Below are 25,047 nucleotides of genomic sequence, written 5' to 3'. Positions count from 1 at the left end.
GCCCAGTTTCACATCTACTTCAAACTGAGTTTTCCTGCAAGTTTTATAGACATAACCAACAATCATGGAAACAAGACCCACTTTTATTCAGCACAAAAAAAAATGCATTAAGAATCCAAAATAATGGGATACAACAAATATAGATGTTTCTTTTCAGGCATTATATAGAAAAACACAATACATTCATAGAAGGTCAAAGTTCAAGTTATTTGTTTCTCCAAGCTTCTCTGAGTTACTGCTATATGTACGAATCTGAGTTTCACATTTCAGAAATAATTATAAATTTTTTTTCACATTTTTTTAACTTCACAGTCCAAGAACAGAGAAGAGGTCTTTAGCTAACATTTTTCAGTGATGTCTCAATCCGCTTGAGTTCCTTAGCTACTTGGATCATCTTCGGTCTGTCTTCGTCACTTTCCTCGCAACATCTCAGCGCAAGTACAACACACGCTTCCACCTGTAATCTTTGACCATTTGCGTTGTCTTTAAACATCATTGGATCAATTACTTCATCGAGCTTCCCATTCTCATATAATCCTTTCACATAGCCAATAATACCTTCGTATTCCCCATGGGATCCAGCAGAGACAAGAGCTGGTCTAGCAGTGAGAACAACCATCAAAAAGACTCCAAAGCTGTACACATCTGTATATTCCGTCACAAAATTTGTGGCGATGTATGATGGATCCAGGTACCCTACTGTTCCCATTACTCTTTCTGTTTCAATTCTTGTTTTTCCCTCCGGAAGAGATATGGAAAACGATAAATTGGAGAGCATTGCGTTCCAGTTCTTATCTAAGAAAATCCTTACTGGCTTAACATCTCTATGTATGATGATCTTAGGAAATGCCATGTGAAGATAAGTCAATGCATTTGCAATTTCTTTTCCAATCTTCAACCGTAGACTCCAAGGCAGTAAAGTTTCCTCCCCGTTAACCTTAATAGCTCCTCTATGGTTCATAACTCCAAATTCTGCATCTTGAAACACAAGAACCAGAAAAGGGAACTCGAGACAGCATCCTGATAGCTTGAGAAAGTTGTTGTGGTTGCTCATGCGAGCACATAAGACTATGTCATTGTAAATTTCTTTCACTCCATAGTCTGGAACTGTCTCTTCCGAGAATCTCTTGATCATGTAAGACCTATTTTCGATGCTGCCTCTGTACCACCACATGTGGAACCCAGCATTGGTGACAAAACAACTTATATTGAAGTTATTGGTGGCTTGAATGATCTGCTCAGAAGAAAAGTGTCGTATAGGAATGGATTTACCGTTACAGTCAGCAATAAGCTCCTTTAAGAAGACGCTTCCGTTGTACAAGAACCAACTCTCCTTCATGTTTTCTTCCTTCTTCTACCCGGACGACCAAGATCTCAAATTCTGCTTCAACTTCTTCACCATCGGATCCATCACCAAATACTAGTTTCTGAGCAAACTATTTTCAGTTTTCCTCCAAAATCAAAACCAGAAATTTGCATACGAGATGAACACTTTTTTTTTTGCGGTTTCAAATTCCATCTGTGGAATACTTGTTCAAACCGTTGACATTTTAATCAGGCACAGGCCACACATACTTCACAGTTGACTTTGACACTAATTAAAGAGAAGGGTAAAATCGAAGATATATCTGATTGACTGATTCTCGGAGGAGATAGTTCCAGATCAGACTACATGGTAGTAAAAGTGGGAAGCTTAATGAAGTGATGGGTTCAGTTATGGTTAAAGACATCAAAAGTGGTAAGAGACTGCTGTTTGAAGCGTGTGTGATGCATGCGCTGAGATGCTTTGAGAAGAGAGGTCAAGACAGATCAAATATGATCCCAAGTAGCTAAAGAACTCAAGCGGATTCATTCATACATCGTGTTAAGAGATCCTCTGTTCTGATATAATATTTACACAATTTTCTGTTACATTTGCTTGGATTATATGTAATGTAGCTAAGCAAACAATCCTTGCATAAATGTAGGTATGGAACTCATATTCTTACATACAACATATTCGTGCAAGAAAACTCGAAAATGAGAAGATCACAACATATTTTCACTACTAAGACTGCATAAAAGATATATCTGCTTTGAGTCTCACCAGAATTTTTTGGTGAATCAGGTTTGTTTTTCTATCTATATGAGTTCTTTTGCATCTGAGGGAGGTTATCTTCTAATCTAAATCTAACACATCTCAAACCAAGTTCGACAAATGTTTCCATTTGCAGTCTTGAATGATCATGAATTTCGTCCTCCTCTCTGTTCAACATTGATGGATCTATCATTTTAGAGAACAGTCCTCGCCCCAGAACCTCCTTAACATAATCAGGCAATAAGACACAGAAATGAACATTATCCAGATCCGGAGTAAATCCTGACTTTCCGGTCAAAAGCCTTAGCATTATGAATCCAAGGTTATAGACGTCAACATCCTCAAGATCTTGAAAAGGTTCTTGTGGCTGCTCATCTTTCTAGTCATCAAAGATGAGAGGATCTCTAGCTAGGATCTCCAAAATAATGTCTCTCAATCTGCTTGATTTCTTTAGCTATTTGGATCATCTTCGGTCTGTTTTCATCTCTCACCTCGCAACATCTCAGGGTCAACACCACACACGCTTCCACAAGCACTTTCTGAGCGCTTGTGATCTCTTCCATCACCTTCGTATCTATCACTCCATCAAGCTGCCCATTCTCATGGAACCCTTTCACATAGCTAGCAATATGTTTGTAATCACCATCAGAGCTAGTGGATGCGAGAGCTGGTTTACCATGTGAGAATAACCATCAAAAAGACTCCAAAGCTGTACACATCAGTATACTACGTCACCACTTTCGTGGTATAATATATTGGATCGAGGTATCCGATTGTTCCTTGAACGCATTCAACTTCAATTCTTGATTTTCCCTCAGGGAGGTTAATGGAGATTGAGAAATCAGACAACTTTGCAGTCCAATTCCTTTCCAAAAAAACATTCCTTGGCTTAATGTGTCTATGTATGAGGATCTTAGGGAAGGCCATGTGAAGATAAGTCACAGCATTTGCAACTTCTTTTCCAATCTTCAACCTTAAACTCAAAGGCAATAAAGATGATTCTTCACCGTTAACCGTAACACCTCCTCTATGATTCAAAACTCCACGTTCTGCATATTCAAACACAAGAACAGGGAGACTAAACTCGAGACTTAATCCTAATAGCTTTAAAAAGTTGTTGTGGTTGCTCATCCGAGCAGACAAGACAATCTCGTTGTAAACCTCTGCTACTAATGTGTAATATTGTACTCGGAGAATCTTTTGATCAAGTAAGATCTATCTTCGATGATACCTTTGTGCCATACGTAGAATCCTTCTGCTGTTACAAAAGAGCTGGAATCGAAGTTACTGGTAGCTTTCAAGATCTCGGAAGAAGTAAAGTTGCGTATAGGAATAGATTTACCATTACAATCAGCGATAAGTTCTTTCAAGAAGATGCTTCCGTTGTCCAAGAACCATCTTTCTTCCTGACTGTTTTTTTCTTTTTCCTTCCTTCTCTCGAACGATTCAGATCTCAGTCTCTGCTTCAACTTCTTCACCATTGATTTCATCTAAACAAAAGACTACTGTTTCAGCTTTTCCTCTTCGAACAAGAAAGACTTCATAACTGAACATCCTATAAAAATGGATCTTTGGGCTTTAATTTTGCATAGGCCCAATACATTCTATAGTTGCTTCTTCTTTCTTATTATGTCAGCTAAACTTGTCGTTTGGGATCAGAAAGAAACAGAGCTTTTGACTTTCAGAAGCTTTCAAGGTAAATAAAGGTGTCATTTTTATTCATCTCACTAACAAAAGGTTAATACTTTGCTGAGGGGAGATTAATGAAGAAGCAGTATATGAAATCTGGGTCTGGGACAAGGAAGGAGAAGGACAAGAAGAAGAGGTTGTTCTTGGATAACGGAAGCAACTTCTTAAGAGAACTTATCGCTGATTGTAACGGTAAGTCCATTCCTATTCGCAGCTTTTCTCCTGAGGAGATCTTGAAAGCTACCAACGATTTCGATTCGAGTTGTTTTGTCTCGCAAGATGTATACTATAAGTGGTATAGAGGTGAAATCGAAGACAGACCTTACATGATCAAGAGATTCTCTGAGGATGAAATTACAGGACATAGAGTTGATGAAGTTTATAATGATATTGTCTTGTCTGCACGGATGAGCAATCACAGCAACTTTCTTAAACTGTTGGGATGTTGTCTCGAGTTCCCTTTTCCTGTTCTTGTGTTTGAATTCGCAGAACATGGAGTTTTGAATCAGCGAGGAGGTGTTGTGGTTAAGGGTGAGGAGTTTTTGTTGCCATTGAGTTTAAGGTTAAAGATTGGGAAAGAGATTGCTAATGCTGTGAGTTATCTTCACATGGCGTTCCCTAAGATTATCATACATAGAGATGTTAAGCCAATGCATGTTTTCTTGGACAAGAACTGGACCGCAAAGATGTCTGATTTATCCTTCTCGATATCTCTCCCTGAGGGCAAATCAAGAATAGAAGCTGAAAGAGTTTTGGGAACATTTGGGTATGTCGATCCATTATATCATACCACGAGTGTTGTGACTGAATATACAGATGTTTACAGCTTTGGAATCTGTTTGCTGGTTATTTTTACTGGTAAACCGGCTGTCATCACTATTTCCGATGGAGATCTACAAGGTATTCTTAGCTATGTGAGAGGGTTATATGAGAATGGGAAGCTCGATGAAGTCATTGATCCAATGTTGATGAAAGATATCACTAGTGGTCAAAGGTTGCAAGTCGAAGCTTGTGTGGTGCTTGCTTTGAGGTGTTGCGAGAGGAGAGATGAAGACAGACCAAAGATGATCCAAGTAGCTAAAGAACTCAAGCGGATTGAAACATCACTGAGAAATTCGAGCTAGAGGAAATCAAGGAACTTGATGAGATAAACTTGGAGGTATCTTCGCCGAGTAGGCATCACAAGAACATGAGTGCATTATGAACTATAGAAACTCAGATTCTTAAATAAAAGAGATATCGACTGCATAAGAATGCTTCCATTTGCAGTATTGAATGCTCGGGAATGTCATCACTCACGCTATTCAACATCTACTGGTCTATTAGTTCAGTCAACAAACCTCGCTCCAGAAACTTTCCACTGTATCATGCCACACATTTTGTTACAGAATTTACCGATGTGTATAGCTGCGGCGTTTTTTTTGTTGGTTATTTTCACTAGAAGATCAGCTCTCTCGTTTTTACAGGATCTGATGCGGATCACGAAGGTAATCTTGGTTATGTGAAAGACATATATGAGAATGGGAAGCTTGGTGAAGTAATTGATCCAATGATAATTAAAAGGCAGCAGGAGTGGTCAAAGATTGCAGTGGCTATATATGTGTTTTACTTGCGCTGAGATGCTGCGAGGAGGGACCGAGAGGGATGAAGACAGACCAAAGATGATCCATATAGACTGTATAGCTAAAGAACTCAAGCGGATTGGGACGTCACTTTTGAGATCCTGACTAGGCATCCTCTGTTCTGATATAAACTCTACTTAACTTTGATTGCATTTGAATTCTTGTCAATGTACTTTTTAGTAGCCTCAAGAAACCTGTGTCAGTGTGTGACATGTGTTTGTGAATTCGAAGCAGTTTCTACAAGAACATTACTGAAAATGGGAGCATCTCTAATCTCCAAAAGAAGCTTTTTTATTTTGCTTATATATATATATATGTAGCTATGTAAACAATCCTTGCATACAGCATATTACGTGAAAGAAGACTCGAAAACAAGATGATGATAACAATTTTTCCATTACCGACTACACAAACACAATACAGATAGATATAATCTAGTATGAATCTCACCAGAAGAGTTAGCTTCATGTATGGTTTTCTAACTTCTTGAGCTCTTTTGCAACTTCTATCATGTGAGGCACGTTTTCCCCTGGTCTGAAACTAATACATTTCAAAGCAAGTTCAAGGAATGCTTCCATCTGCAGCCTTAAATGATCAGGAATATTGTCAGTTGTGCTATTCAACATCGAAGGGTCTATCAGTTCAGTGAAGGGACCTCGCTCAAGAATCTCACCAACATAATCAGGCAACATAATCCGTTTATAACTGTCACCATTAGCCGGTTCTTCATGCAAACTACGCTTTCCTGTCAAAAGACTTAGCATGATGATTCCAAGGCTATAGACGTCGACATTCTGAGTGATCAAACCTGTTACAAGGTATCTGGGCTCGATAGTGCTGCTTGTTCCGCAAATAATGTCTTTTACCTCCGATTCTCCCTCCGGAATCGATATGCTGAGGCCGAAAGAAGAGAGCTTAGCAGTCCAATTCTCGTCCTAGAAAACATGTTCAAGCTTTAAATCCCTATGGATTATAGTCTTAGGGAATTCAGAATGTAGATACGTTACAGCATCTGCAAGCTCCTTAGCGATCTTCAATCTTACGTTCCAAGGCAATGGCTTGATTCTCGCCCCCGCACCTCTAAGAGAGGTAAGAGCTCCCATTTTTGGGTATTCACACACGAGAACCGGACGAGGAAACTCTAGACAACACCCTAGAAGCTTGAGAACGTTATTATGGCTGCTCATCATCGATGAGACTGCTATATCAAGGTAGGAATTGTGAGGGTCTTCTGAGGTTTTATATTTAAAGTACTTGATCAGTACGGCTCTGTTTTCAATTGTACCTTTGTACCACAAGAATATGTCTTCAGTGATTGCGTAGCTCCAGTCGAAGTTGTTTGTCGCTTGAAGGATTTGTTTGGAAGAAAACGTACGGATGGGATTGTACTTACCTCCTGACGATGCAATGAGTTCTTCCAACAATAAGCTCCCATGCTTCTGGGAATTGATCTTCTGTTGTTTCTTCTGTTTCCTCCTTGACGAACACAACATCTCTGAATTCAGAAATTGAGAGGTTAAAGATCATCTTGTGGAGGAAAGGACGCAAGAAATAATGAAAGAAAGAATGAGACGATAGAAACACAAGTCAAGTCAAGACAACTTTTGGTTTGGATCTGGTTCTTTCTGTAGGACCTTCGTTTCATCATCAATGAATAAGTTTGTTGGGCCTACCATTGACTTTGTTGCCATTGAGTTTACGATTAAAGATTGGGAAATAGATTGCTAATACAGTGAGTTATCTTCACATGGCATTCCCTAAGATCATTATACATAGAGATGTTAAACCGATGCACGTCTTCTTGGACAAGAACTGGACCGCAAAGCTGTCTGATTTATCCTTCTCAATATCTCTCCCTGAGGGTAAATCAACAATGGCAGCTGAATGGATTATGGGAACATTTGGGTATCTCGATCCATTATACTATGCCACTAGTTTTGTGACCGAATACACCGATGCGTACAGCTTCGGGGTCTTTTTGTTGGTTATTCTCACTGGCAAACCGGCTGTCTTCACTGATTCTGATGGAGATCCCCAAGGTGTTCTTGGCTATGTTAGAGGGTTTTGTGAGGATGGGAATCTCGATGAAGTCATTGATCCAATGTTGATGAAAGATATCACTAGTGGTCAATGGTTGCAAGTCGAAGCGTGTGTGGTGCTTGCTTTGAGATGCTGCGAGAAGAGAGATGAAGACAGACCAAAGATGATCCATGTAGCTAAAGAACTCAAGCGGATTGAAACATCACTGAGAAATTCTAGCTAGAGATCCTTAAGGAGCTTGATGAGATATCTTTACAGAGTAGGCATCACAAGAACAAGACTGAAGATTGAAGTATCATTATAGTCCAAAAGAAGAGTTATCAGTTGCGTGGAATATGTATAAGGCTAAGTAAAATATCCTTGGATTATGAAGTATAGAAACTCAGATTCTTAGGTACTAGAGTTGTCTTGAAAGAAAGCGAGAAAATAAGAAGATCCTAACAACTTTTCACTACTAAATATAAAATACTGTATAAGAAATAGTCTCACAAGAAATGTTTGTGGCGTCAGGTATGTTTTTCTATCCTCTTGAGTTCTTTTGCAATGTCTATCATACGAGGCACGTTCTCTCCTGGTCTGAATCTTACACATCTAAAAGCAAGCTCAATGAACGCTTCCATTTGCAGTCTTGAACGCTCAGGAATGTCATCACTCGCATTTTCCAACATCGACGGGTCGATCAGTTCAGACAACAAACCTTGCTCAAGAAACTTCCCAACATAGACAGGCAATACAGGAAGATAAACAGCGACATCCGAGTTGTATTCAGACTTTCCTGTCAAAAGAATCAGCATGATGATCCCAAGGCTATAGATGTCGACATTCTCGGTGACCAAACCTGTATTAAAGTAATCTGGTTCGATATAGCTTGATGTCCTGCAAACCATGTCTTCTACGCCCATTTCTCCCTCTGGAATAAGTAAGCTGAGGCTGAAAGAAGAGAGCTTAGCTGACCAATTCTTGTCCAAGAATATATTTGCAAGCTTTAAATCTCTATGGATTATAGTCTTGGGGAATTCGGTATGAAGATACGCTACAGCATCTGCAATCTCCTTAGCGATCCGCAACCTTACATTCCAAGGGAACGGCCGGACGCCTTCTTTTCCACGTCTTATACAGTTTAGAGCTCCATTTTGTGGGTATTCACACACGAGAACCGGACGAGGAAACTCCAGACAACACCCCAGGAGCTGGAGAACATTCTTATGGCTACTCATCAAAGACGAAACCGCAATGTCACGGGAGAAGTTGTCAGCGTCAAAAACAGAACAGTCTTGGAACTTCTTGATCAGTACGGGTCTGCTTTCAATCATGCCTTTGTACCACACGAATCTGTCTTCAGAGATTACATAGTTCCAGTCAAAGTGGTTTGTGGCTTGAAGGATTTGTTGTGAAGAAAACGTACGGATGGGATTGTATATACCTCCTGAAGTTGCAATGAGTTATTCCAACAATAAGCTCCCATTCTTCTGGAAATTTATCTCCTGCTCCTCTTTCTTCTCCTGCTTCTTCTTTCTGAACAAACGCAACATCTCTAAATCCAGAAAATGAGATTGAAGAATGAAGATTGTCTTGTGTTGAAAGGGACGCAAGGAGGAAAAGAGAGTCAGAAGAAGAAGTGCTAGAACAAGTCAAGTCAACGAGGGTCACTTTACATGATTTGGAGCTTATGCAAAAAGTCAACAACAACAACTCATGACTTAATTTGTTGTTAAATGCACAGTACATCTTAGTTTGTTCTTGTTAAATAAATGTGAACAATCAGTTTTCACATGATGACATTATGTAAGGATTAATTTACATTATATAAGGGTTATTTGTTCTTGAAAATAAAATGAAGAAGATTAGAGAAAGTTTGTTTATTGATGAATCACTTTCTCTGTTTTATTAATAAACAAGGGAAATAGAAATAGGATAGGAAGTGAATAAGATCACATAATTAGTGTGTTACATAATGAAAGATAGCTTAGTGCAAGTAGTAGCTGAAGAGGGACACAAGGGAAACCCCAACCAAAGAGCCAAGAGCTGGCAACGCAGCTGAGGCGGCGTTTCCGGAGGGTCCTGGTGCCGGAGCTCCGGCTTCCTGTGCAGCCATGACGGCGGTCATGGAGGCAGCAGCGAAAAGCACACCACAAGCAATCTTCTTCATCTCCATTGTTGAGACCTGAAAGGCTTTTCTTTTCTTCTTTTTATTTAGTTTTTTTTTTTTTGTTGTGTTTTTTCAAGTTCTTGCAGGTCTGAGGAATATGGATGGTGTTGATGGGGTATTTATATGTGTGGAACTTGTGTTATTTTTAGTAATCTTTACTTTTTTCTTTACCTAAAAATAATTAGGAGGGGAAAAAAAACTAATTATTATGTTGGTCAAAATTAACTAATTCGCCGTTAAACATAACTATAATTACGGTGAAAAGAGTTGCAATATGTGGCTTAGCTTTATTTTAGCATATCTGTTTCTGTATTCTTGTTACATTATACATGACTGCATGAGTTTCAATTTCGGTACGTAAAAAAAAATTGATTTAATAGATTTTACACCACTCGTTGGTTAATGCGAAGAAAACTTTACCCAAAAAAATAAAATGCGAAGAAAAATCGTGTTAATTACACAAAACATATCTAAAAGTTCAAATGACTAATAGAGTTTCATTTTCGATATTAACAAACTCCAAATGCTACATTTAAGAAGATGATAATTAGTTGATTACGTTATATATATATATATCTGCAACATGACCCATGTCTTCCAAAGCTTGTAAACTTATGCGTCAGCCTCAGCCCCATGACTTATTTTATGTCAATAAAATTCTCGGTGGAAGTGGAACGAAAAAATGTAAACAATAACTCTATATAAATGTAAAAAAAAAAAAAATTATGATGCAGGCAGTGACGTTAGATCGTATAAGAATCGTGAGGATGCGCGTTTGATTAATTCACCATCCGATTAAACCATATTATTTTCATTTAAGACTTGTTATTAGTTTTACCCATTTTGTCAGCAATTAGGACTTCTCATATGCGAATAAGATGTAATCTTTATACAGACGGCAAGTGCCAAATAGATTTATACATGGGACTATCAATATATACACCACACCATAAACTAGTTCTATATTATTTCACGATAAAACCCCTCAAGAAGCTGTTCCATTAGATCGTCGAGTCTCAAGTTCGTGCTCAGCAACCACAACACATGAGTCTGCTTCAAGCAATGGAACCGAACTGTTCATCTTCTTATTAGGTATCTCACCGGTCAAAGAATCGATCATATCCGTGGTACAATGTACATCAGGTGCAATTCCTACTTGATCAATCTCGTGTAGAGACGGAGACAAATACTTAGCCACCGTCACAAACAAAGCCGACCCATCGTTTAGCTCCGTTACACTCTTGCAAAACAAAATCACAAAACATACAACAACTTTTTATCATAAGATCAAGATTTGTAAATTATTATCGTTTACAGCTTACTTTATGTATGTTACCTGGATTTTTCCTTTCCCAAATGTCCGGTTACCGACAAGTGTAGCTCGACCATTATCATGTAAGGCACTTGCTAAAATCTCGCTTGCACTCGCACTTCCTTCATTCACCTGTCCACCATTTTGATCGAGAGATTCACTGGGAGTGGACTTATAGAACAGAACTTAAACTGAAATTTCATTGCATATATTATTCAGCTAGCCAACTTATTTACAATCTATACTTACAAGCACGACAAGTGGATCATGTGTCACGGCGTGTCCATCAATCATGTTTATAGGTGATGTAACCCCTTCTCGGTCAATTGTATACACAAGGGTCTCATCTCCATCAAGCCATAACTGTGCAACATCGAGTCCAGCTTTAACCAGACCTCCCTGAAATGGAAATGTCAAAAGCTAAGTGTCGGAAAATGAACAAATTAATACACACAAAAACTCGTTGTAAAAGCCAAGACCTGAAATTTACCGGATTGTTCCTTAGGTCTAGAATGTATGACTGAACATTCTGATTCTCCATCTCGTGTACCGCATTTTCCATATCGGATGCTGCAGTCTGTCGGAAGATTTGAATCAATGAGCTTATATATCAATTCTCGTTTTCATTTGTTTTTGGTTTTCTCTCACAAGATTAACCTGAGAAAATGCTGTGAGTTTGACATAACCAGTCTTTGCTAGATGTCCATCAGGTGTTGTATGTGGGATTATAGTACTGGATATTGGAGATAGCTTAATGTAATCTCGGGGTACCTTGACCTTCACATATATGAGATGCACTTATTTAGTAAGTAACCAAACAAATCTAACATAAACAGCGTTAATTATACCTCTCTGATACCAGAATCTGTCCCTGATCCATTCATCTGCAATACAAACTTACATGTTATGATCTCAACTAAACCGGGTTTTCAACAAAGAGAATGCAGAGGGAATCAATAGAGTACACTTTTAAGTTTTATGGTAACAAATGTTCCAACTCTGCCTCTCAGCTTCTGTGCTGCTGCTTCACTATCAATACCATCCATTTTCTCACCTGAAATCTCATAAGAAACAACAGAGTTATAGCCAATTTCCAGATATACAAAAAGTTAATAGGGATAAGGACCAATGTACCATTTATCTCAACTAATTCCTCGCCTTCGTGTACTCCAGCACGATCTGCCGGGCTACCTTCTATGCAAGACATAACAACCTACATTGGACTTACCATGAAACAAAAATCTATATCTACTTCATACTTAGACAATGAAAAATTAGGTATTGAAAAAAAGTCTCAAGATGTGTTTGGTCACACTAACCAGGTGACCTGTTCTTGGTTCTGTGTTTATGAAAAGGCCAACACCTTGGAGATTTCCATCACTGCCAATTCTAAAACTTTGGTACTCCTGCAAGTCATAATGCAGAACCAACTTCAAATCATGCCTAGAAACACTCATGGTAGAAGATAACCAAAATTTGCAAAAGTACCTTTGGGCTAATGAGTCGAGTAAAGGGATCACCAAGCGTAGAGAGCATAGCTTTGATCTTTCCGTAAGCAGCATCAGCTGATCTTAAAGGAAACATTTCCACCATTGTTTGCTGCAACTTAGAATCCCAATCTGCAAAAAAATCAAAAACAGTTTCCTCAAGAGAAACATTCTACAAAAATCTCCCACAAAAATCTGAACTTTACCCTGATGATTAAAAGTTGGATCAACAAATGTTTCTCTAATCAAACCCCAAGCTTCCACTAGAGTTCTCTGTACTGTAGTAACCTTCAAACAAAGCATAAAAATCCAAACTTGATTACTCAGAGACGTTACGAAAACAGAGAAACAGAGCTCAATGAAAAAGCTCACCTCACGAGCACGTGAAACAGGGAAAGCGATCGTCAGAGACTCAGCTCGTACCGGAGAATCACAACACAAAGAAACCGCTACTGCAGCTGCGGCGGCGCAACCGAGCAATCTTCTTCCAACGATACTTTTCTCCATTATCACACCATGGCTCTCTGACTCAGTAGTCTTGGTCACTGTTTCGAATCCTAGACGCGAAGACGATGCAAGAAAAGAACGTTTCTTGTGACGATTGAAGCTCGGGAATCGAAGAATCGGAGACGGAATCGAATTAGGTTTCCGAGAAATGGGGAAGTGTAACAGAGGTAGATCAAGTTTTAGGGTTAAAGTTTTTTCCATTATTTCAAGTTTGAACTTTAAAGAAGAAACTTGAATCAGTATGAATCAATCCAGTTAACCGAGTGAGGAATATGTAAATTGGCTATAATGACGTGTTTAAGAAGTTTACGACTGTTACTAAAACCAAATTGTGGAAGATTCTTTATGTTAAGGTAGGTCCACTTGAATCTTTTGTGGCTTAGAGATATTGTTACTGTTGCGTATCTAAGCTAAAGAATTGAAACTAAGATCTACACGTGTTGTGACTGACGTTACGTCAGTGATTCATCAGATGATCTGTGGACATGGTAAGCGTCAGTGATGTATCAGATCAGATGATCTGTGGACATGGATGGACCAGTGAGAGTCAAGATCTGTTTTATCTGAATATGGGCTGGACTATTAACTTATACAAAGCGAATCATAAGGCCCGATTTAGTTTTGATTTGGGGCTTGGGACTGGAATATTCAGATTATCGGGAACTCAATTTTACACTTAAGGGACTTGTTTATTTTGTTTGATTTGTCGTCAACAATAATTTTTATAAGATTAACTAATCCTTTGGGCTAAATTATCGATGATTCGATGTCGTTAGCTTGATGATATTACAAGTGTTGCTTTGATCACAAATACCTCAGTGTATATGTTGTCAAAGCTCCATCTCTTTAATTTGATATGAATTCATTACATTCCACATAAAACGAAAAAAAAGATTATAAACATGAATATTTTGACAATAACTCGTAAACAGGTGATCAAGCATTCATCATAAATATATATATTGCAAGTTTTAGCGGTAGCGTGTGCCCAAATAACTAATTTCTATAAAAGGGTTATAATACACAGTGAATAACTTGTTTTTGGGCATGCACATCATAGATGATCACCATCCACCATGACACGTGAATGCAATTAAAGTGTTGCATGTGCATGCATCGGGAAAAAACGATCAATTTTTTTGGAACTGAAATTTAGGGTTTTGACTTTAGATATGGATGGAATGTTTAGAAGATGGACATACACTTCATCACCAAATTGATTGCTTCCCCTTTGGAAGGTAAACTTTTTATTGTAAGTATGGGGTTCCTCATAATTCATAAACCCATCCCTCTCGTATTTTGTCTTTCACATTAGTCCCAACGTGAACGTACCCTTTTGTTATGAGTTCCGAGACCAAAATTCTTGATTAATGGTTTTCTTTTTACCGATATATAATATAAAAGTACTACTAATATTCATCACCACACATATCTAGAGATTTACATTTGCTTATAACTAAGTAAGATATGGATTTTTCCATGATAGCTAAGCGTGTGAGAAGTGTATCGTCGGTTGAAATAAATTTCGATAGCTGTGATCTTTTTTAAAATTAACGATTTCTATATCTGTCAATTGATGGAACAAAACTAGCTAGTATCAGATTACAAAGAGAGATTATATTATACAAAATAGTTTCTAAAATATCCAAACTCAAGTTTGTATACTATATACAAAATAGTTTCATCTTTTTTAGTCGAACTCACCTAGTAATTAACACGCAGATGTGGTCCTTGTTTTGGGTCTATCTACATAATATAGTACTCATAAAAAAACGAGAAAAAAAACAAAAACAAAAAATAGAAAATAACCGAATACCCCTTACAAAAAGGAAAATATGATCAAGTAGCTTTTCTTTTTAAAAAGAACAGTAAGAAATTCATCTTTTAATTTTGGTTGGTTTCATGAAAAGTAATTGAACAAAAAAGAAAACAAAGGAGGTATGGGAAAGGAGATAAAGACACATTTCACTTAAAGCACATTGTTGCAGACAAAAAGAGAGGGTTGAAAATAAAAGACAAAAATAAAACAAAACGAGCAAATTGAAAAAAAAAATTATGTGTGAGAGAGGATAACATACCTGCTCTTATCAAAGTCCACACTGTTCATAAAAGAAAAGAGTACCTGAATGAGAATACCTTCACTGACAATTTACTTATGTTATGTGGTCCATTTTTTGTTGTTGTCAATATTGTAAATGGAAGTAACATACTAAAACTATGAAATGTGAAAATACAGTTGACCAATCTAACCACTTGATGAAATTGACTGTGTCATCTTCCAATCAAGCAAGCATATAAGCATCAAAGTGAATTAAATACAGTATGTTTTAGGTTTCTTAATGAGATTTTTGATATCGATCGTCAAAATTAACCTAATATTTGATCTGACTAAGCATACAAAATTATTACTATGCCTTTAATCGGAATGTAATTTTCTGTAGGGCAATATCGTCTCATAAAACAAACGATTTCTAAAACTTATCGTGAAAATTAGGTTTACCACAACCTGAATCTTTTCTGCCATTAAGCGTGTGACAACCCGTCCCGCGGATCCCACTAGCCCACCGCTAGCTGTTCCAACGGACCGTCCGTGGACCCCACTAGCCCACCGCTAGCCGTCCAACGGACTTCAAGCTGGTCCTGCAGGGCATCGATCCTAACCCATCACTGTGGATATCCAAATCCACCTGTAGGTTATTGGTGCGCCAGGCGTTCCTCGAACCCTGGTCCTCACCCTTTAACAACCTTCCCACAGGACAAGTTGCCACCAATTGATCTGGGGCATCGATCGACACTGGTTATGGCCGGTTCGGTCGGTTCGATTTTTAATCGTCCGGTTTGCGTGGTTAGTTTAGAAAACCCTAAAATCGGGTTTTAAAAGGGGAACTCGAGTTTTCCCTTCTCTTTTGGCCGTTTTTGACAAAGAAACAAAGAGAAAGAGGAGAAAACCTTGTTCTTGAGCTTTTGAGAGAGATTGGTGAGATTCCTTGCTGTTCTTGGGAGATCTAAGGCTGGGAAGGAGCTAGAAGCTTGCTAGGAGTGAGGGAATTCGTTTCCTTTGGTCTAAATCTTCCTTCAAAGAGGTGAGTACATGACCATGACTTATCTAAGCTAAGATCTCTAGATCAATTGGTGACAGCTTATCCTGTGGGAAGGTTGTTAAAGGATGGGGACCATGGTTCGAGGAATGCCTAGCGCACCAATAACCTACTGTGGAGTTGGATGAATAGTTTCATTTGCCACGGTGAGGGGTTAGGATCGATGCCCTGCAGGACCAGCTTCGGGCCTATGAAGGCAAGCTAGCGGTGGGCTAGTGGGGTCAACGGAACGGGTTGTCACAAAGCGCTTATAGCACCGATAGCATACAATATTTTTGTGGTGAACTTAAAAAAAAAATATACTACCACATTTATTTTTCTTTGTTTATTTTAGCGTTGAAATGTTGTTGGAAACAACACTTTGGTTAATTTGTCATAATATCGACAGTAAGAACAATTATGTAGGGATGTATATATATACACACTTTTAGGGTAATTAATGTAGAAAAGGTTGATAGGTAAAATTGGGAAAAGAGTGAGTGTGGGTATTGTCTTTGGAGTTATGTTAACCTCAAAATAGAATCTCTCCTCAAAGTAATTGGAAAGACAAAAGTCGATGCCATGTCCAATCATATATATAAATAAATAATTATATTTTTTCTCCAATCTAAAAAATAAATTTGATTTTCTTCCACTTTTTTGTTTCTATTTCTTTCTCCTGATATCATCTGCCCCTCCGTTCTGTGATGATCTCACGCTCTAGCTTCAGTGCTTCACACACATATACATGTACAGCCATATATATTAATATATATGTGTGTAATAGATGATACGTGTATACGAAAACTTCTTTTTTCTATTAAAAATAAAGTGTCACTGAGATTGAAACCATAGAAAGAAAATTTAAAAAGTATCACTGAGATTGGAACCATTCTATAATACGTGTTCTATAAATACGAACTATCATTTCATTTACAGTATAGCATAGTATGTATCTGAAAACTTAGTTTTCGAAGATCCCCAATAGATGATGTTTCGGATTCTAATACTGTTTTTTTTGTTTAAAGATTATAAATATTACTATAAGAAAGTAAAGCTTGAGAGAAAAAGTGTTCTGTAATATGTATAGTTTTCGTGAACCTTTTTATATTTCCTTGAGATAATATTCGCTGGTGAAAGAAACCCAACACAACATACAACTTGGAGAATCTACAAGGCGTAATGATCAAATAGCTTTAACAGGAGTAGAAAAAATAAAGTTGATCAAATAAAGAATATGGACAAAAGAACACGCTCGGACAATCATCACGAGAGCTAACGAAACCTCATCTCTAACGATTATATAATATATTATTTGTATCACAAGAAAGGAGTTTTTTTATATAAGAATATTTACCATAATTAATTCGCCAAATGGTATATTGTTTTAAAAATTTATATTATATACTGTTAATAGCATCACAGGTTTAGATAGCGCGATCGATCGACTAATAATGCATGTGAACAGCTGGTTGAATGTAAGTTTATTTCAAGCTGATTCTTGTTTTTAATTGTTAAATTGAAATCTAGAAATGACAAGGGCCAAAATAAATTATTTAAGTACGTATACAATTTAACTTTTAAATTTTATAAAATTGAGATCGGATTACAAAATCATTTACAACTAAAATAATCTTTGTAGAAAAATTAAAACAATCATTGAAGTTATTTATAAATAAACAAAATTACCTAAAAAAGTTTGAGAATGAAAATTTGAAGATAATTTGATTCTCAATAAACTTTCTTACTCTTTTTCAGTGTTTAAGAATTGGATTTTAAAAAATGGCACATATATCAAACCTACATAATGCCCTCTTATAGGTCATTTTTTCACTTGTGATCTAATATAATAGAGAATGTTATATTATACTAATCTAATTGTAATATTCCATAATAATAGTTATGTGTATATATATATATGTATATGTTGTTTAATTTCTTATGTCAATATATGTTGGTTTATATAATTTTTTTTGAATGAATATATATATATATATATATGAAAATAATTTCTTCATTTTTTTGTTTGCTCTTTTGAGGTACCCGTGATTAATCATGAGTCAAGCTCAATTTGGCCTCTTTCTCCCTTTATCTTTTGCATGTTGGGGCCTCATTCAAACAAAGTTGTCGAAAATCATAGATAGCTACATTAATCTTCTTTATGTGATACTTAATAGTATAATTTTAATACTCAAAAAAATTATTCTTTTCCTTCATTTACGATAATGTATATAGACAAAAGGAATACGTCAAAAGAAGATTTTTCTTCCATAATAAAAAAAATATATACAGTGTACGTACGTGTGTGTCCATATTAAATTAAATGTGGGAGATGGAGATTTGAGCCACGGCAGACAAAGCTGTCTCCTTCAAATCAGCCTTGGAATATGAACAGTAAAATAAATAAATCGAGTTACTAATTTACATATATGCATTTCTCGACATGAACATAGGAAATGGTAAAGTAATTAAAATTTCGTTTAACGGATTTAGAATATAGCTTCGGGATTTTAAAAAGCAGGAATTAAGGCCTTTTATTTAAGTTTTTGTCAGACAAGAAAAAATGTATACGTTAAAACAACCAATGTATAAACTTAGGTTTTATAAATGTTTAAGTAGTTAATGTAACCCTTTCATACAAAAATTATTTTTAAAAAAATGTAACAGCATAATTACGGAAGAAAGTGAAGTCCAATGTTCGGATTCTTCCCGGCAACAGTAGAAAAATCCATATATATGTTGCTCGGATTTTGAAATGTCTTGTAGACAAATGCACACTCACAGAGAACAATTCAGTTTCGATTTCGAAAACTTATTCTTAGCTTATATATCCATATTTTCCATTTATTTTTATGTTTCTGTTTGTCATCTATCTAGTTTAATAGGAATGTAAACATGTGCTTATAAAAACTTTATCTGGATATAAATTTCTAAATAAATGAGAGATTTAGATAGCAATGTTTATAACTAAGTTGTAAAATTAAATTCAAAGATTATCTAAGATAAATTATATGATTCATTTATGTAATTATATTAAAAGAAAAGTGTATTTCTTGCTTTTAACAACTTTTCAATTTAACTTTTACAAAGTGATTTACAAACTGTTGGGCTTGTTTTATAGCTTAATCATAAAGCTATAATACATAGACTCCAAAAAATATAATAAAGTGATTAAAGTTAATCTAGAGGTTTTCTACCTGGCCTGTATAAAAAACGTTAGTTTAAGCCACTAGTGAAAACTTTTACTACTTGGTACTTGCATGTTATATCTGTCAACGCATGATCACTTACATTTTACCGCATATAAGTATTAAAGATGAACCAACATATAAAAATATCGGTAGAAATTTCTGGAGAAGTGTTGGGAAGATGAGAGGGGTCAAAGGAAAGAGAGGTAGGGATGGTCTATTTCTCCCAACAAAGGGGTAGGATATTGATTGGCAATAAATGTTGTCTGAATCCTACATAATTTAAAGATGTGCGAATTCATAACTTTTCCAGATTTTGTACTGTTTTAATTCAGCTTGTGACCAATGTAAAAAACAATCCATATCTACATTACATGTATGTATATCCCTCACTAAAACAACGGGCCTTGTTCAAATTTTCTTTGTGCGCATCAGCATATTAGTTTCATTTCTGCATTTAAGGCAGAAAAAATTATCCTGAAAGTGAAAAATAACCAGAATTATAAATACAATTAGAACGAAAAAAATTGGTAATTCACATGGTTTATGAATCAAAATACGGTAAATAATAGGGGGACAATTAATGTAACATTTTAGATTTGGTTCAAATACATTAAAAAAAAGTATATGTAAACTGAAACCTTGAATATGAAATGAATACAAAAGAGGCAAGCATGTGGGTTTTGATTGGAGGAGATGACGAAAGTTGGGTCACATTTGTGTGAGAGTGTGTGTAGAGAGAGAAATTTAGAGAGATGGTCAAAGGAAAAAATGAGATGTCAAATCAAATAACAGTGAGTGAGAGAGAAAAAAAAAAGAACTGTTGATACCATCAATCTTTGCTCCCAAATCTGCCCAACCCATCACACCCTTAGGGCTCCACGCTCTTCTCTTTTGTTTTTTTTTTTTTATCACTCTCCTTCACATTACTTTGTGCCCCTTCTTCACCCATTGATCATCACATTCATGTACATACATACACGTGTACATACATGACTGCATGCATACGTATGCAAATACAGTAACTGAAGGAATATTCACTGTTTATGCATATACCTTTATACATAAACGAAAAATTAGGTCAATCTTTATGTGTATATGCCTAAGTGCGAGAGATTGTTTATTTTTATTTTTTTGCTAAACATGCCTAAGTCGAGAGATGATCATTTGGTTTCGAATTTTAAGATAGGATTTTAAAAGTGAATCATATATATATAGATAAAAAGGTGTAATGTTCCTTCAACGAGCAAATATGTCTGTCCACTAACAAAAAGGAGAGGAGAGAAAAAAAAAAAAAAAAAAAAAAAGGGGAGCATATTGAAAAGCTTTTTGCAGGAACAAAAGCCTCTCTTTAACTGTAATCTTAGTTACACAATCATATCCAAATTGGATCTTGAATTCTACATTACCAACAAACTGACACACAACAAAACTGTAACTAGAATAATAAGACAATCACTTGTAGCCTGGTAATGTTTTGTTTTGTATAGAGTAAGATAAAGAAATCGTTCATATATAGGCTGCATGCACGTTAACAAATGCAATATTCTTTTGGTGATTGTTAATTCGAAAGTTAGTCTGAACAACACTGCATTTATAGGACAAATTTACGAGAATGAAACCAACAAAAAATAATTAAATGAACGAAGTATAACATGTCGTATATTTACAACTTACGTATTCAAAACAACTAATTAAAAATATTTATAGAAATTAGCAGTTGTTTTGGAAAGAAAAGCAGTTAAATTAAACGTTTCATTTTTCAAGTACGTTACGTTCCATTTTTTCAAGAAACCTGTTAATTACTACTATATAACCAGGTAACTACTATGTATTAATTTTTTTTTTTTTGTAAATTCTCTGTACTACCGGGTTTGGATCATTGTAATTTATTTTTATATTTGTTGATACCTTTTTAACGAAAAACACATTCATGTACAAATTTTATGTATTATTTATAAACAACACATTATTTTAAAGAAGCAAAACTATCAAATAATAGAAATTGGTATTTAATCTTCCTAATAAAGGTCTGCACTTGAGTAGTAATATTCTCTAGTGTCCATTCTCTCATTATTCTCCATGATGTCACTAGACAATTAAGTATCATAAGTATTCTTAATACAATAACTTCAAAGATAAAACTCCACCAGAGAATAAATATCTTTTGGGAACAAAAAAAAACTAGAATCTATTATTACTCAAATTAAAATTTGGAAATATTCATTTTGATCTAGAATATGGTATATATAAACATAAAGCATGCATGGATGTTTAGCATCTACTTTTCTAGTCTTGTACTATCCTAACAAATATAATCCAGACGTTTATAGTTTATCTAATTCTTCAAAATGAAAGGTAAAAGTTAATGAAAAATAATATATACAAATAGAAACCATTGAAACCTCATAAGTTAGAGTGCTACATTGTCTTGCAATAAATTTAACTAGAAACTAGTGATACAATTTAAAAATTTCCAAGTAATCTTGATTCATTTTTTTCTATGATCAATTAGATGATATAGCTTTTACTTTGAAAAGCCCTACCTCCATCAAAACTTGGTCCATAGATTTAGGTTTCTCATAATTAATATATATACCGAATTACTAAGTACTTATACTAATTTATATAAACTATTTGGACTGCATTGACTCGTGATCATTGTCTAATTGTTCTACCTCAGAAGCAGGCTCATCTTCTTCATCAAACCCATCAATGCCATACGCTCCATGGCCATTACCAAAAGCCTTGATGTGATCTTTGAGAGATCTCTTGTGCTTGAAATCTGATCCGCATATGCAATACCAAAGCTTACCACAATTCTTCTCATGTGTTCTCCAATCCCCTCGGACTGCAAAAGCCTTTCCACATTTCCTACACATGAAAGGTTTGATCCCATGTTTCCTCTTATAGTGCGTTTGTAGAGTTCTGAAGTCTTTGAGAGGCTTTGCCCTTGGATGGTCAATATTGTTGCGACAGCCTGGTGCGCAGCAATAGCATGGAAGCCTTAGCATTCCTGTTGGCTGCGTTCCCCTTAGAGATTCAGGTCCTTTCCTGTACTGTGATCCATGTCCCCACATATGCATCTATAAACAAAATCATGCAAGCATGTATGATTATGTAGAGTTTGAATAACTTATTGTAGTATATGTTCGAACATAAAGTGTCCGTATGGAAACTTAAGCTTATAATATATGTCTATTAGTCAATTTAGTTACATGTGTCTTCTATAAGATGCAATGATTACTCTAGACAGCAGACATATATCTATTGACTAGCAGATCAATGTTATGATGATTACTCTAACTCGCACATATATATATATATATATATCCACTGAAAATAAATTTGTTAATTAGCATATCAATCAACCTTGAAGCATATATGTAAAAGACATCAAAATTTTCATTCAATAAGGATAAATGCTGAAATGTAAATTATAGAAATTAATTTCACGATAACAAACAAAAAAAAAAATATATATATATATATATATAATTAGATGTGTCAATGCATGCTTAGGTAAGCAAAGCTAAGTAACCCTAAAATAGAAAACAAGATGTTGATGAGTATGTCCAATACAAAATCTTATGAAGCTCATATCGAGTATATGGAAAGCCATAGATATATCTATGTACGTATATTAATTGAATATAGGTATGTGAAATAGTATGACTACTACTATTATTTTACACGTTAGACATTTAAAGACCCTCATACAAAAGAAGGGTGACACACTTGCCAATATTGTAGAGAAAAGCAGCAAAACCACAGAGACTTGAAAGTACTAAAGACATAAAGAACATTTACTGTCTTGTTAAATCTCAGTCTCAGTCTTCACAGTCTCAAGTCTCTCGGTTCTTTGTAACGCAATGATTTATTCATGCATCAGTGAGCAAAGACACGTCCTTTGATTGATTTGAAAACAGTATGTAAATATTATATTTACCGATTAAAGGTGAAAACGTTTTTGCCTTTTTCGAGGGAAATTTAGTGAGCAAACATATTTTCTTTGGTTTTTACCTTTTGGGTTTACTCAGAAAATGAAGAAGAAACAAAAAGAGAGTCGATTTTTACATGGACAATAAAACAAAAACATACGCGTAGAGAGATATGTAAAAGATTTAATTAGATTAACGAGAGTAATGATGATGATTAGTTAAGAACCTGCATGTTGTTGTATCTGTTGAAGGTTTTGAAGCAAACAGGACATGAGAACTGAGTAGGACCAATGAGAATCTGAGAAGGTGTAGGGATCCAATATTGACCCTTGTTGAGTCTGCTGATTCTACAGCCGCCGTCTCCGCCGACTGAATCATCATCGTCATCTTCTCCTCCTTCGGCGGCGCCATGACTGCAATATTGGTCGAGATCTTTCCTGTGATTCATGTCCTCACGATGATGAGTGGTCCTCGACGAAGATGAAGAAGAAGACATCATGAGCAAAGAGGCCATCTCTTGAGCACTAGGGCTTGGAAGGCCTATGTGAAGAGCGACGGTGACGTCATGGTCATCGTCATCGAGGTTATGATCATCTTGATGAAGGTGATGATCGTAGTCGACATCCATGGAGGTGGAAGGTGGTTCTTGAATTAGATGGTCATGGTTATGATGGTGGTCTTGTTGTTTGTTGGCGGGGCTGAGACTGAGGAGAGGGAGGGCTTCACGGAGAGGAGGCGAAGGAGGAGGAGTTAGTGGCGGTGGTGGACGGCGGAGGTCGCCGGATTGAGGGAAGAAGAAGAAGGAAGAGGGAGGAAGAGGAGGAGGAGGATGATGAGGAGAAGGGTTAGCGGAGGAACTAGGGTAATGGTGAAACGGATTGGACTTGAACCAGTCTGTGAAGAAATTGGAATAAGGATCAGTCATGGTGAAGAGAGAGAGAGAGAGAGAGAGAGAGAAAGAGAAGGGAATAGTTTTGAGACTTGTGGGATTATCTTTATACAAGAGACAGAGATGGAGATGGAGATGAAGATGAAGATGGAGATGGAGATTGTGATGGGATGGGGAGAGAGAGAGAGAGAGAGAGAGTTTTTTTTGTTTTGTTTTTTTTTGCAAACAGAGATTTTCTTTGGGTGCAAAGAGAAAGAGAGAGGAGAGAGATTAGTAATTACGGACTGAAAACTAAAAACTGACTTTAACGAAAAAGAAAAAAAAAATTTAACTAAAAGCAGGTCAAATACGAATGTTTATTAGTCTACGCAAAGTAATTATTTCATTCAGATATGTAGGTCCTTATTCTTTGTAAAAAACTTTGAAACATTAATCTTTACACGATGGTTGTTATGATAAAATAAGCATGGTTTAGGAAACAAACAGTGCGACTAAGACTGTTTAATTGGAATTCAGGTTACTAAAATAAAAGTGTTTGCGTGATTTTTCTTGTTTTTTTTTTCTGTACAAAACATAGAATGAATATTAAAATCGAATAATACTTTTAATCAAATTAAAAAGGTTTTGAAAATCTATTAATTTGTTATTATAAATTACAAATTATGTTCTTTTAATTTCTTCAGATTTTAATATTGTTGTACGATGTCTTAATTTTCGGAGTCTCATACTTACAAAGTTCAAACTACTATTCCATAATTCGTGTGATGAGAGTTACTACATGTGTCACAACTAAATTCACATCTTGCACAATCAGCACCAACATAACATACTATTACACTTTATTTTCTATAACTTCAATTTGTATAGTATCTCTTATACCTGGATAATAGATACCATTTAATGATGTGAATAATTGTTGTTCGTATGCCATAGTCAAGTCTGAAATTCACTGAGTTTTTAATGTCAGACTATACATATGGTTGAAAAAAGAGAGTAAACTGTGCTTGAATATGATGATTTTTAATGGCAATTTCTGACTAAAACGAAGTAAGTAGAATTACAAGGCCTA

General features: G+C 35.9%; 3 protein-coding genes and 6 pseudogenes across 11 annotated transcripts; 2 read left to right on the top strand and 7 right to left on the bottom strand.

Annotated features, from left to right (window-relative positions):
- Positions 1–62: 62 nt before the first annotated feature.
- Positions 63–2,348, bottom strand: LOC104712449 (serine/threonine-protein kinase ZRK1 pseudogene; annotated as a pseudogene). Its single transcript, XR_015566136.1, has one exon. The product of XR_015566136.1 is annotated as a serine/threonine-protein kinase ZRK1 pseudogene (transcript).
- LOC104715748 (non-functional pseudokinase ZRK2 pseudogene) lies at positions 2,317–3,567 on the bottom strand (annotated as a pseudogene).
- Positions 3,568–3,649: 82 nt separating this feature from the next.
- LOC104712447 (serine/threonine-protein kinase ZRK1 pseudogene) lies at positions 3,650–5,670 on the top strand (annotated as a pseudogene). The gene has a single exon (XR_015566134.1). The product of XR_015566134.1 is annotated as a serine/threonine-protein kinase ZRK1 pseudogene (transcript).
- On the bottom strand, positions 5,641–6,995 carry LOC104712448 (serine/threonine-protein kinase ZRK7-like). Of its 2 annotated transcripts, XM_087465177.1 has the most exons (3): positions 6,396–6,995; positions 6,062–6,323; positions 5,710–5,966 (listed from the first exon to the last, which is right to left on the bottom strand). In XM_087465177.1, exons 1-3 carry the CDS (start codon positions 6,879–6,881, stop codon positions 5,950–5,952), a joined length of 765 nt encoding a protein of 254 aa, XP_087321303.1. In that variant the 5' UTR covers positions 6,882–6,995; the 3' UTR covers positions 5,710–5,949. The 2 variants fall into 2 exon arrangements, with proteins under 2 accessions (XP_087321302.1, XP_087321303.1); XM_087465176.1 differs by having other exon boundaries at positions 5,641–6,323.
- A 77-nt stretch (positions 6,996–7,072) lies between these two features.
- LOC104715747 (serine/threonine-protein kinase ZRK1 pseudogene) lies at positions 7,073–9,288 on the top strand (annotated as a pseudogene). Its single transcript, XR_015566137.1, has one exon. The product of XR_015566137.1 is annotated as a serine/threonine-protein kinase ZRK1 pseudogene (transcript).
- LOC104712446 (serine/threonine-protein kinase ZRK7 pseudogene) lies at positions 7,769–8,960 on the bottom strand (annotated as a pseudogene). Its single transcript, XR_015566135.1, has one exon. The product of XR_015566135.1 is annotated as a serine/threonine-protein kinase ZRK7 pseudogene (transcript).
- On the bottom strand, positions 9,273–9,669 carry LOC147939078 (arabinogalactan protein 23 pseudogene; annotated as a pseudogene).
- Positions 9,670–10,418: 749 nt separating this feature from the next.
- LOC104712445 (carboxyl-terminal-processing peptidase 3, chloroplastic) lies at positions 10,419–13,216 on the bottom strand. Of its 4 annotated transcripts, none has more exons than XR_015566131.1 (12): positions 12,749–13,216; positions 12,583–12,664; positions 12,378–12,508; positions 12,209–12,295; positions 12,024–12,102; positions 11,855–11,943; positions 11,738–11,773; positions 11,547–11,666; positions 11,369–11,466; positions 11,139–11,288; positions 10,914–11,021; positions 10,419–10,817 (listed from the first exon to the last, which is right to left on the bottom strand). XR_015566131.1 is itself a non-coding variant. In XM_010429348.3 (12 exons), the coding sequence occupies exons 1-12, from the start codon at positions 13,082–13,084 to the stop codon at positions 10,563–10,565; spliced, it is 1,560 nt and encodes a 519-aa protein (XP_010427650.1). In that variant the 5' UTR covers positions 13,085–13,216; the 3' UTR covers positions 10,419–10,562. The 4 variants fall into 4 exon arrangements, 3 of the variants coding, with proteins under 3 accessions (XP_010427650.1, XP_087321300.1, XP_087321301.1); XM_010429348.3 differs by having other exon boundaries at positions 11,380–11,466; XM_087465174.1 differs by having other exon boundaries at positions 11,380–11,466; positions 12,024–12,112; positions 12,749–13,155.
- Positions 13,217–21,529: 8,313 nt separating this feature from the next.
- On the bottom strand, positions 21,530–24,262 carry LOC104712444 (zinc finger protein WIP2). The gene is made up of 2 exons (XM_010429347.3): positions 23,316–24,262; positions 21,530–22,234 (listed from the first exon to the last, which is right to left on the bottom strand). The coding sequence occupies exons 1-2, from the start codon at positions 24,012–24,014 to the stop codon at positions 21,782–21,784; spliced, it is 1,152 nt and encodes a 383-aa protein (XP_010427649.2). The 5' UTR covers positions 24,015–24,262; the 3' UTR covers positions 21,530–21,781.
- Positions 24,263–25,047: the final 785 nt, after the last annotated feature.

This window comes from Camelina sativa, chromosome 9 (assembly GCF_030686135.1).
Source record: "Camelina sativa cultivar CO46 ecotype springtype chromosome 9, ASM3068613v1".
Lineage (NCBI taxonomy): Eukaryota > Viridiplantae > Streptophyta > Magnoliopsida > Brassicales > Brassicaceae > Camelina > Camelina sativa.
Note: the sequence above shows the minus strand (reverse complement) of the source record. Positions and strands in the feature narration are given on the sequence as shown.

Bases quoted from the DNA above. Each gene is read 5' to 3' on its own strand.
- LOC104712445 (XM_010429348.3), bottom strand. From the start codon at position 13,084: ATGGAAAAAACTTTAACCCTAAAACTTGATCTACCTCTGTTACACTTC. The intron at 11,467-11,546 runs GTTAATCTTGTG...ATCTTCCGACAG, and splicing joins AACTCACAGCATTTTCTCAG to ACTGCAGCATCCGATATGGA. The intron at 11,022-11,138 runs GTAAGTATAGAT...AATGGTGGACAG, and splicing joins ATGATCCACTTGTCGTGCTT to GTGAATGAAGGAAGTGCGAG.
- LOC104712448 (XM_087465176.1), bottom strand. From the start codon at position 6,881: ATGTTGTGTTCGTCAAGGAGGAAACAGAAGAAACAACAGAAGATCAAT. The intron at 6,324-6,395 runs GTAACGTATCTA...CATGTTTTCTAG, and splicing joins CTAAGGAGCTTGCAGATGCT to GACGAGAATTGGACTGCTAA.
- LOC104712444 (XM_010429347.3), bottom strand. From the start codon at position 24,014: ATGACTGATCCTTATTCCAATTTCTTCACAGACTGGTTCAAGTCCAAT. The intron at 22,235-23,315 runs GTTCTTAACTAA...TTTTGTTTATAG, and splicing joins ACAGATACAACAACATGCAG to ATGCATATGTGGGGACATGG.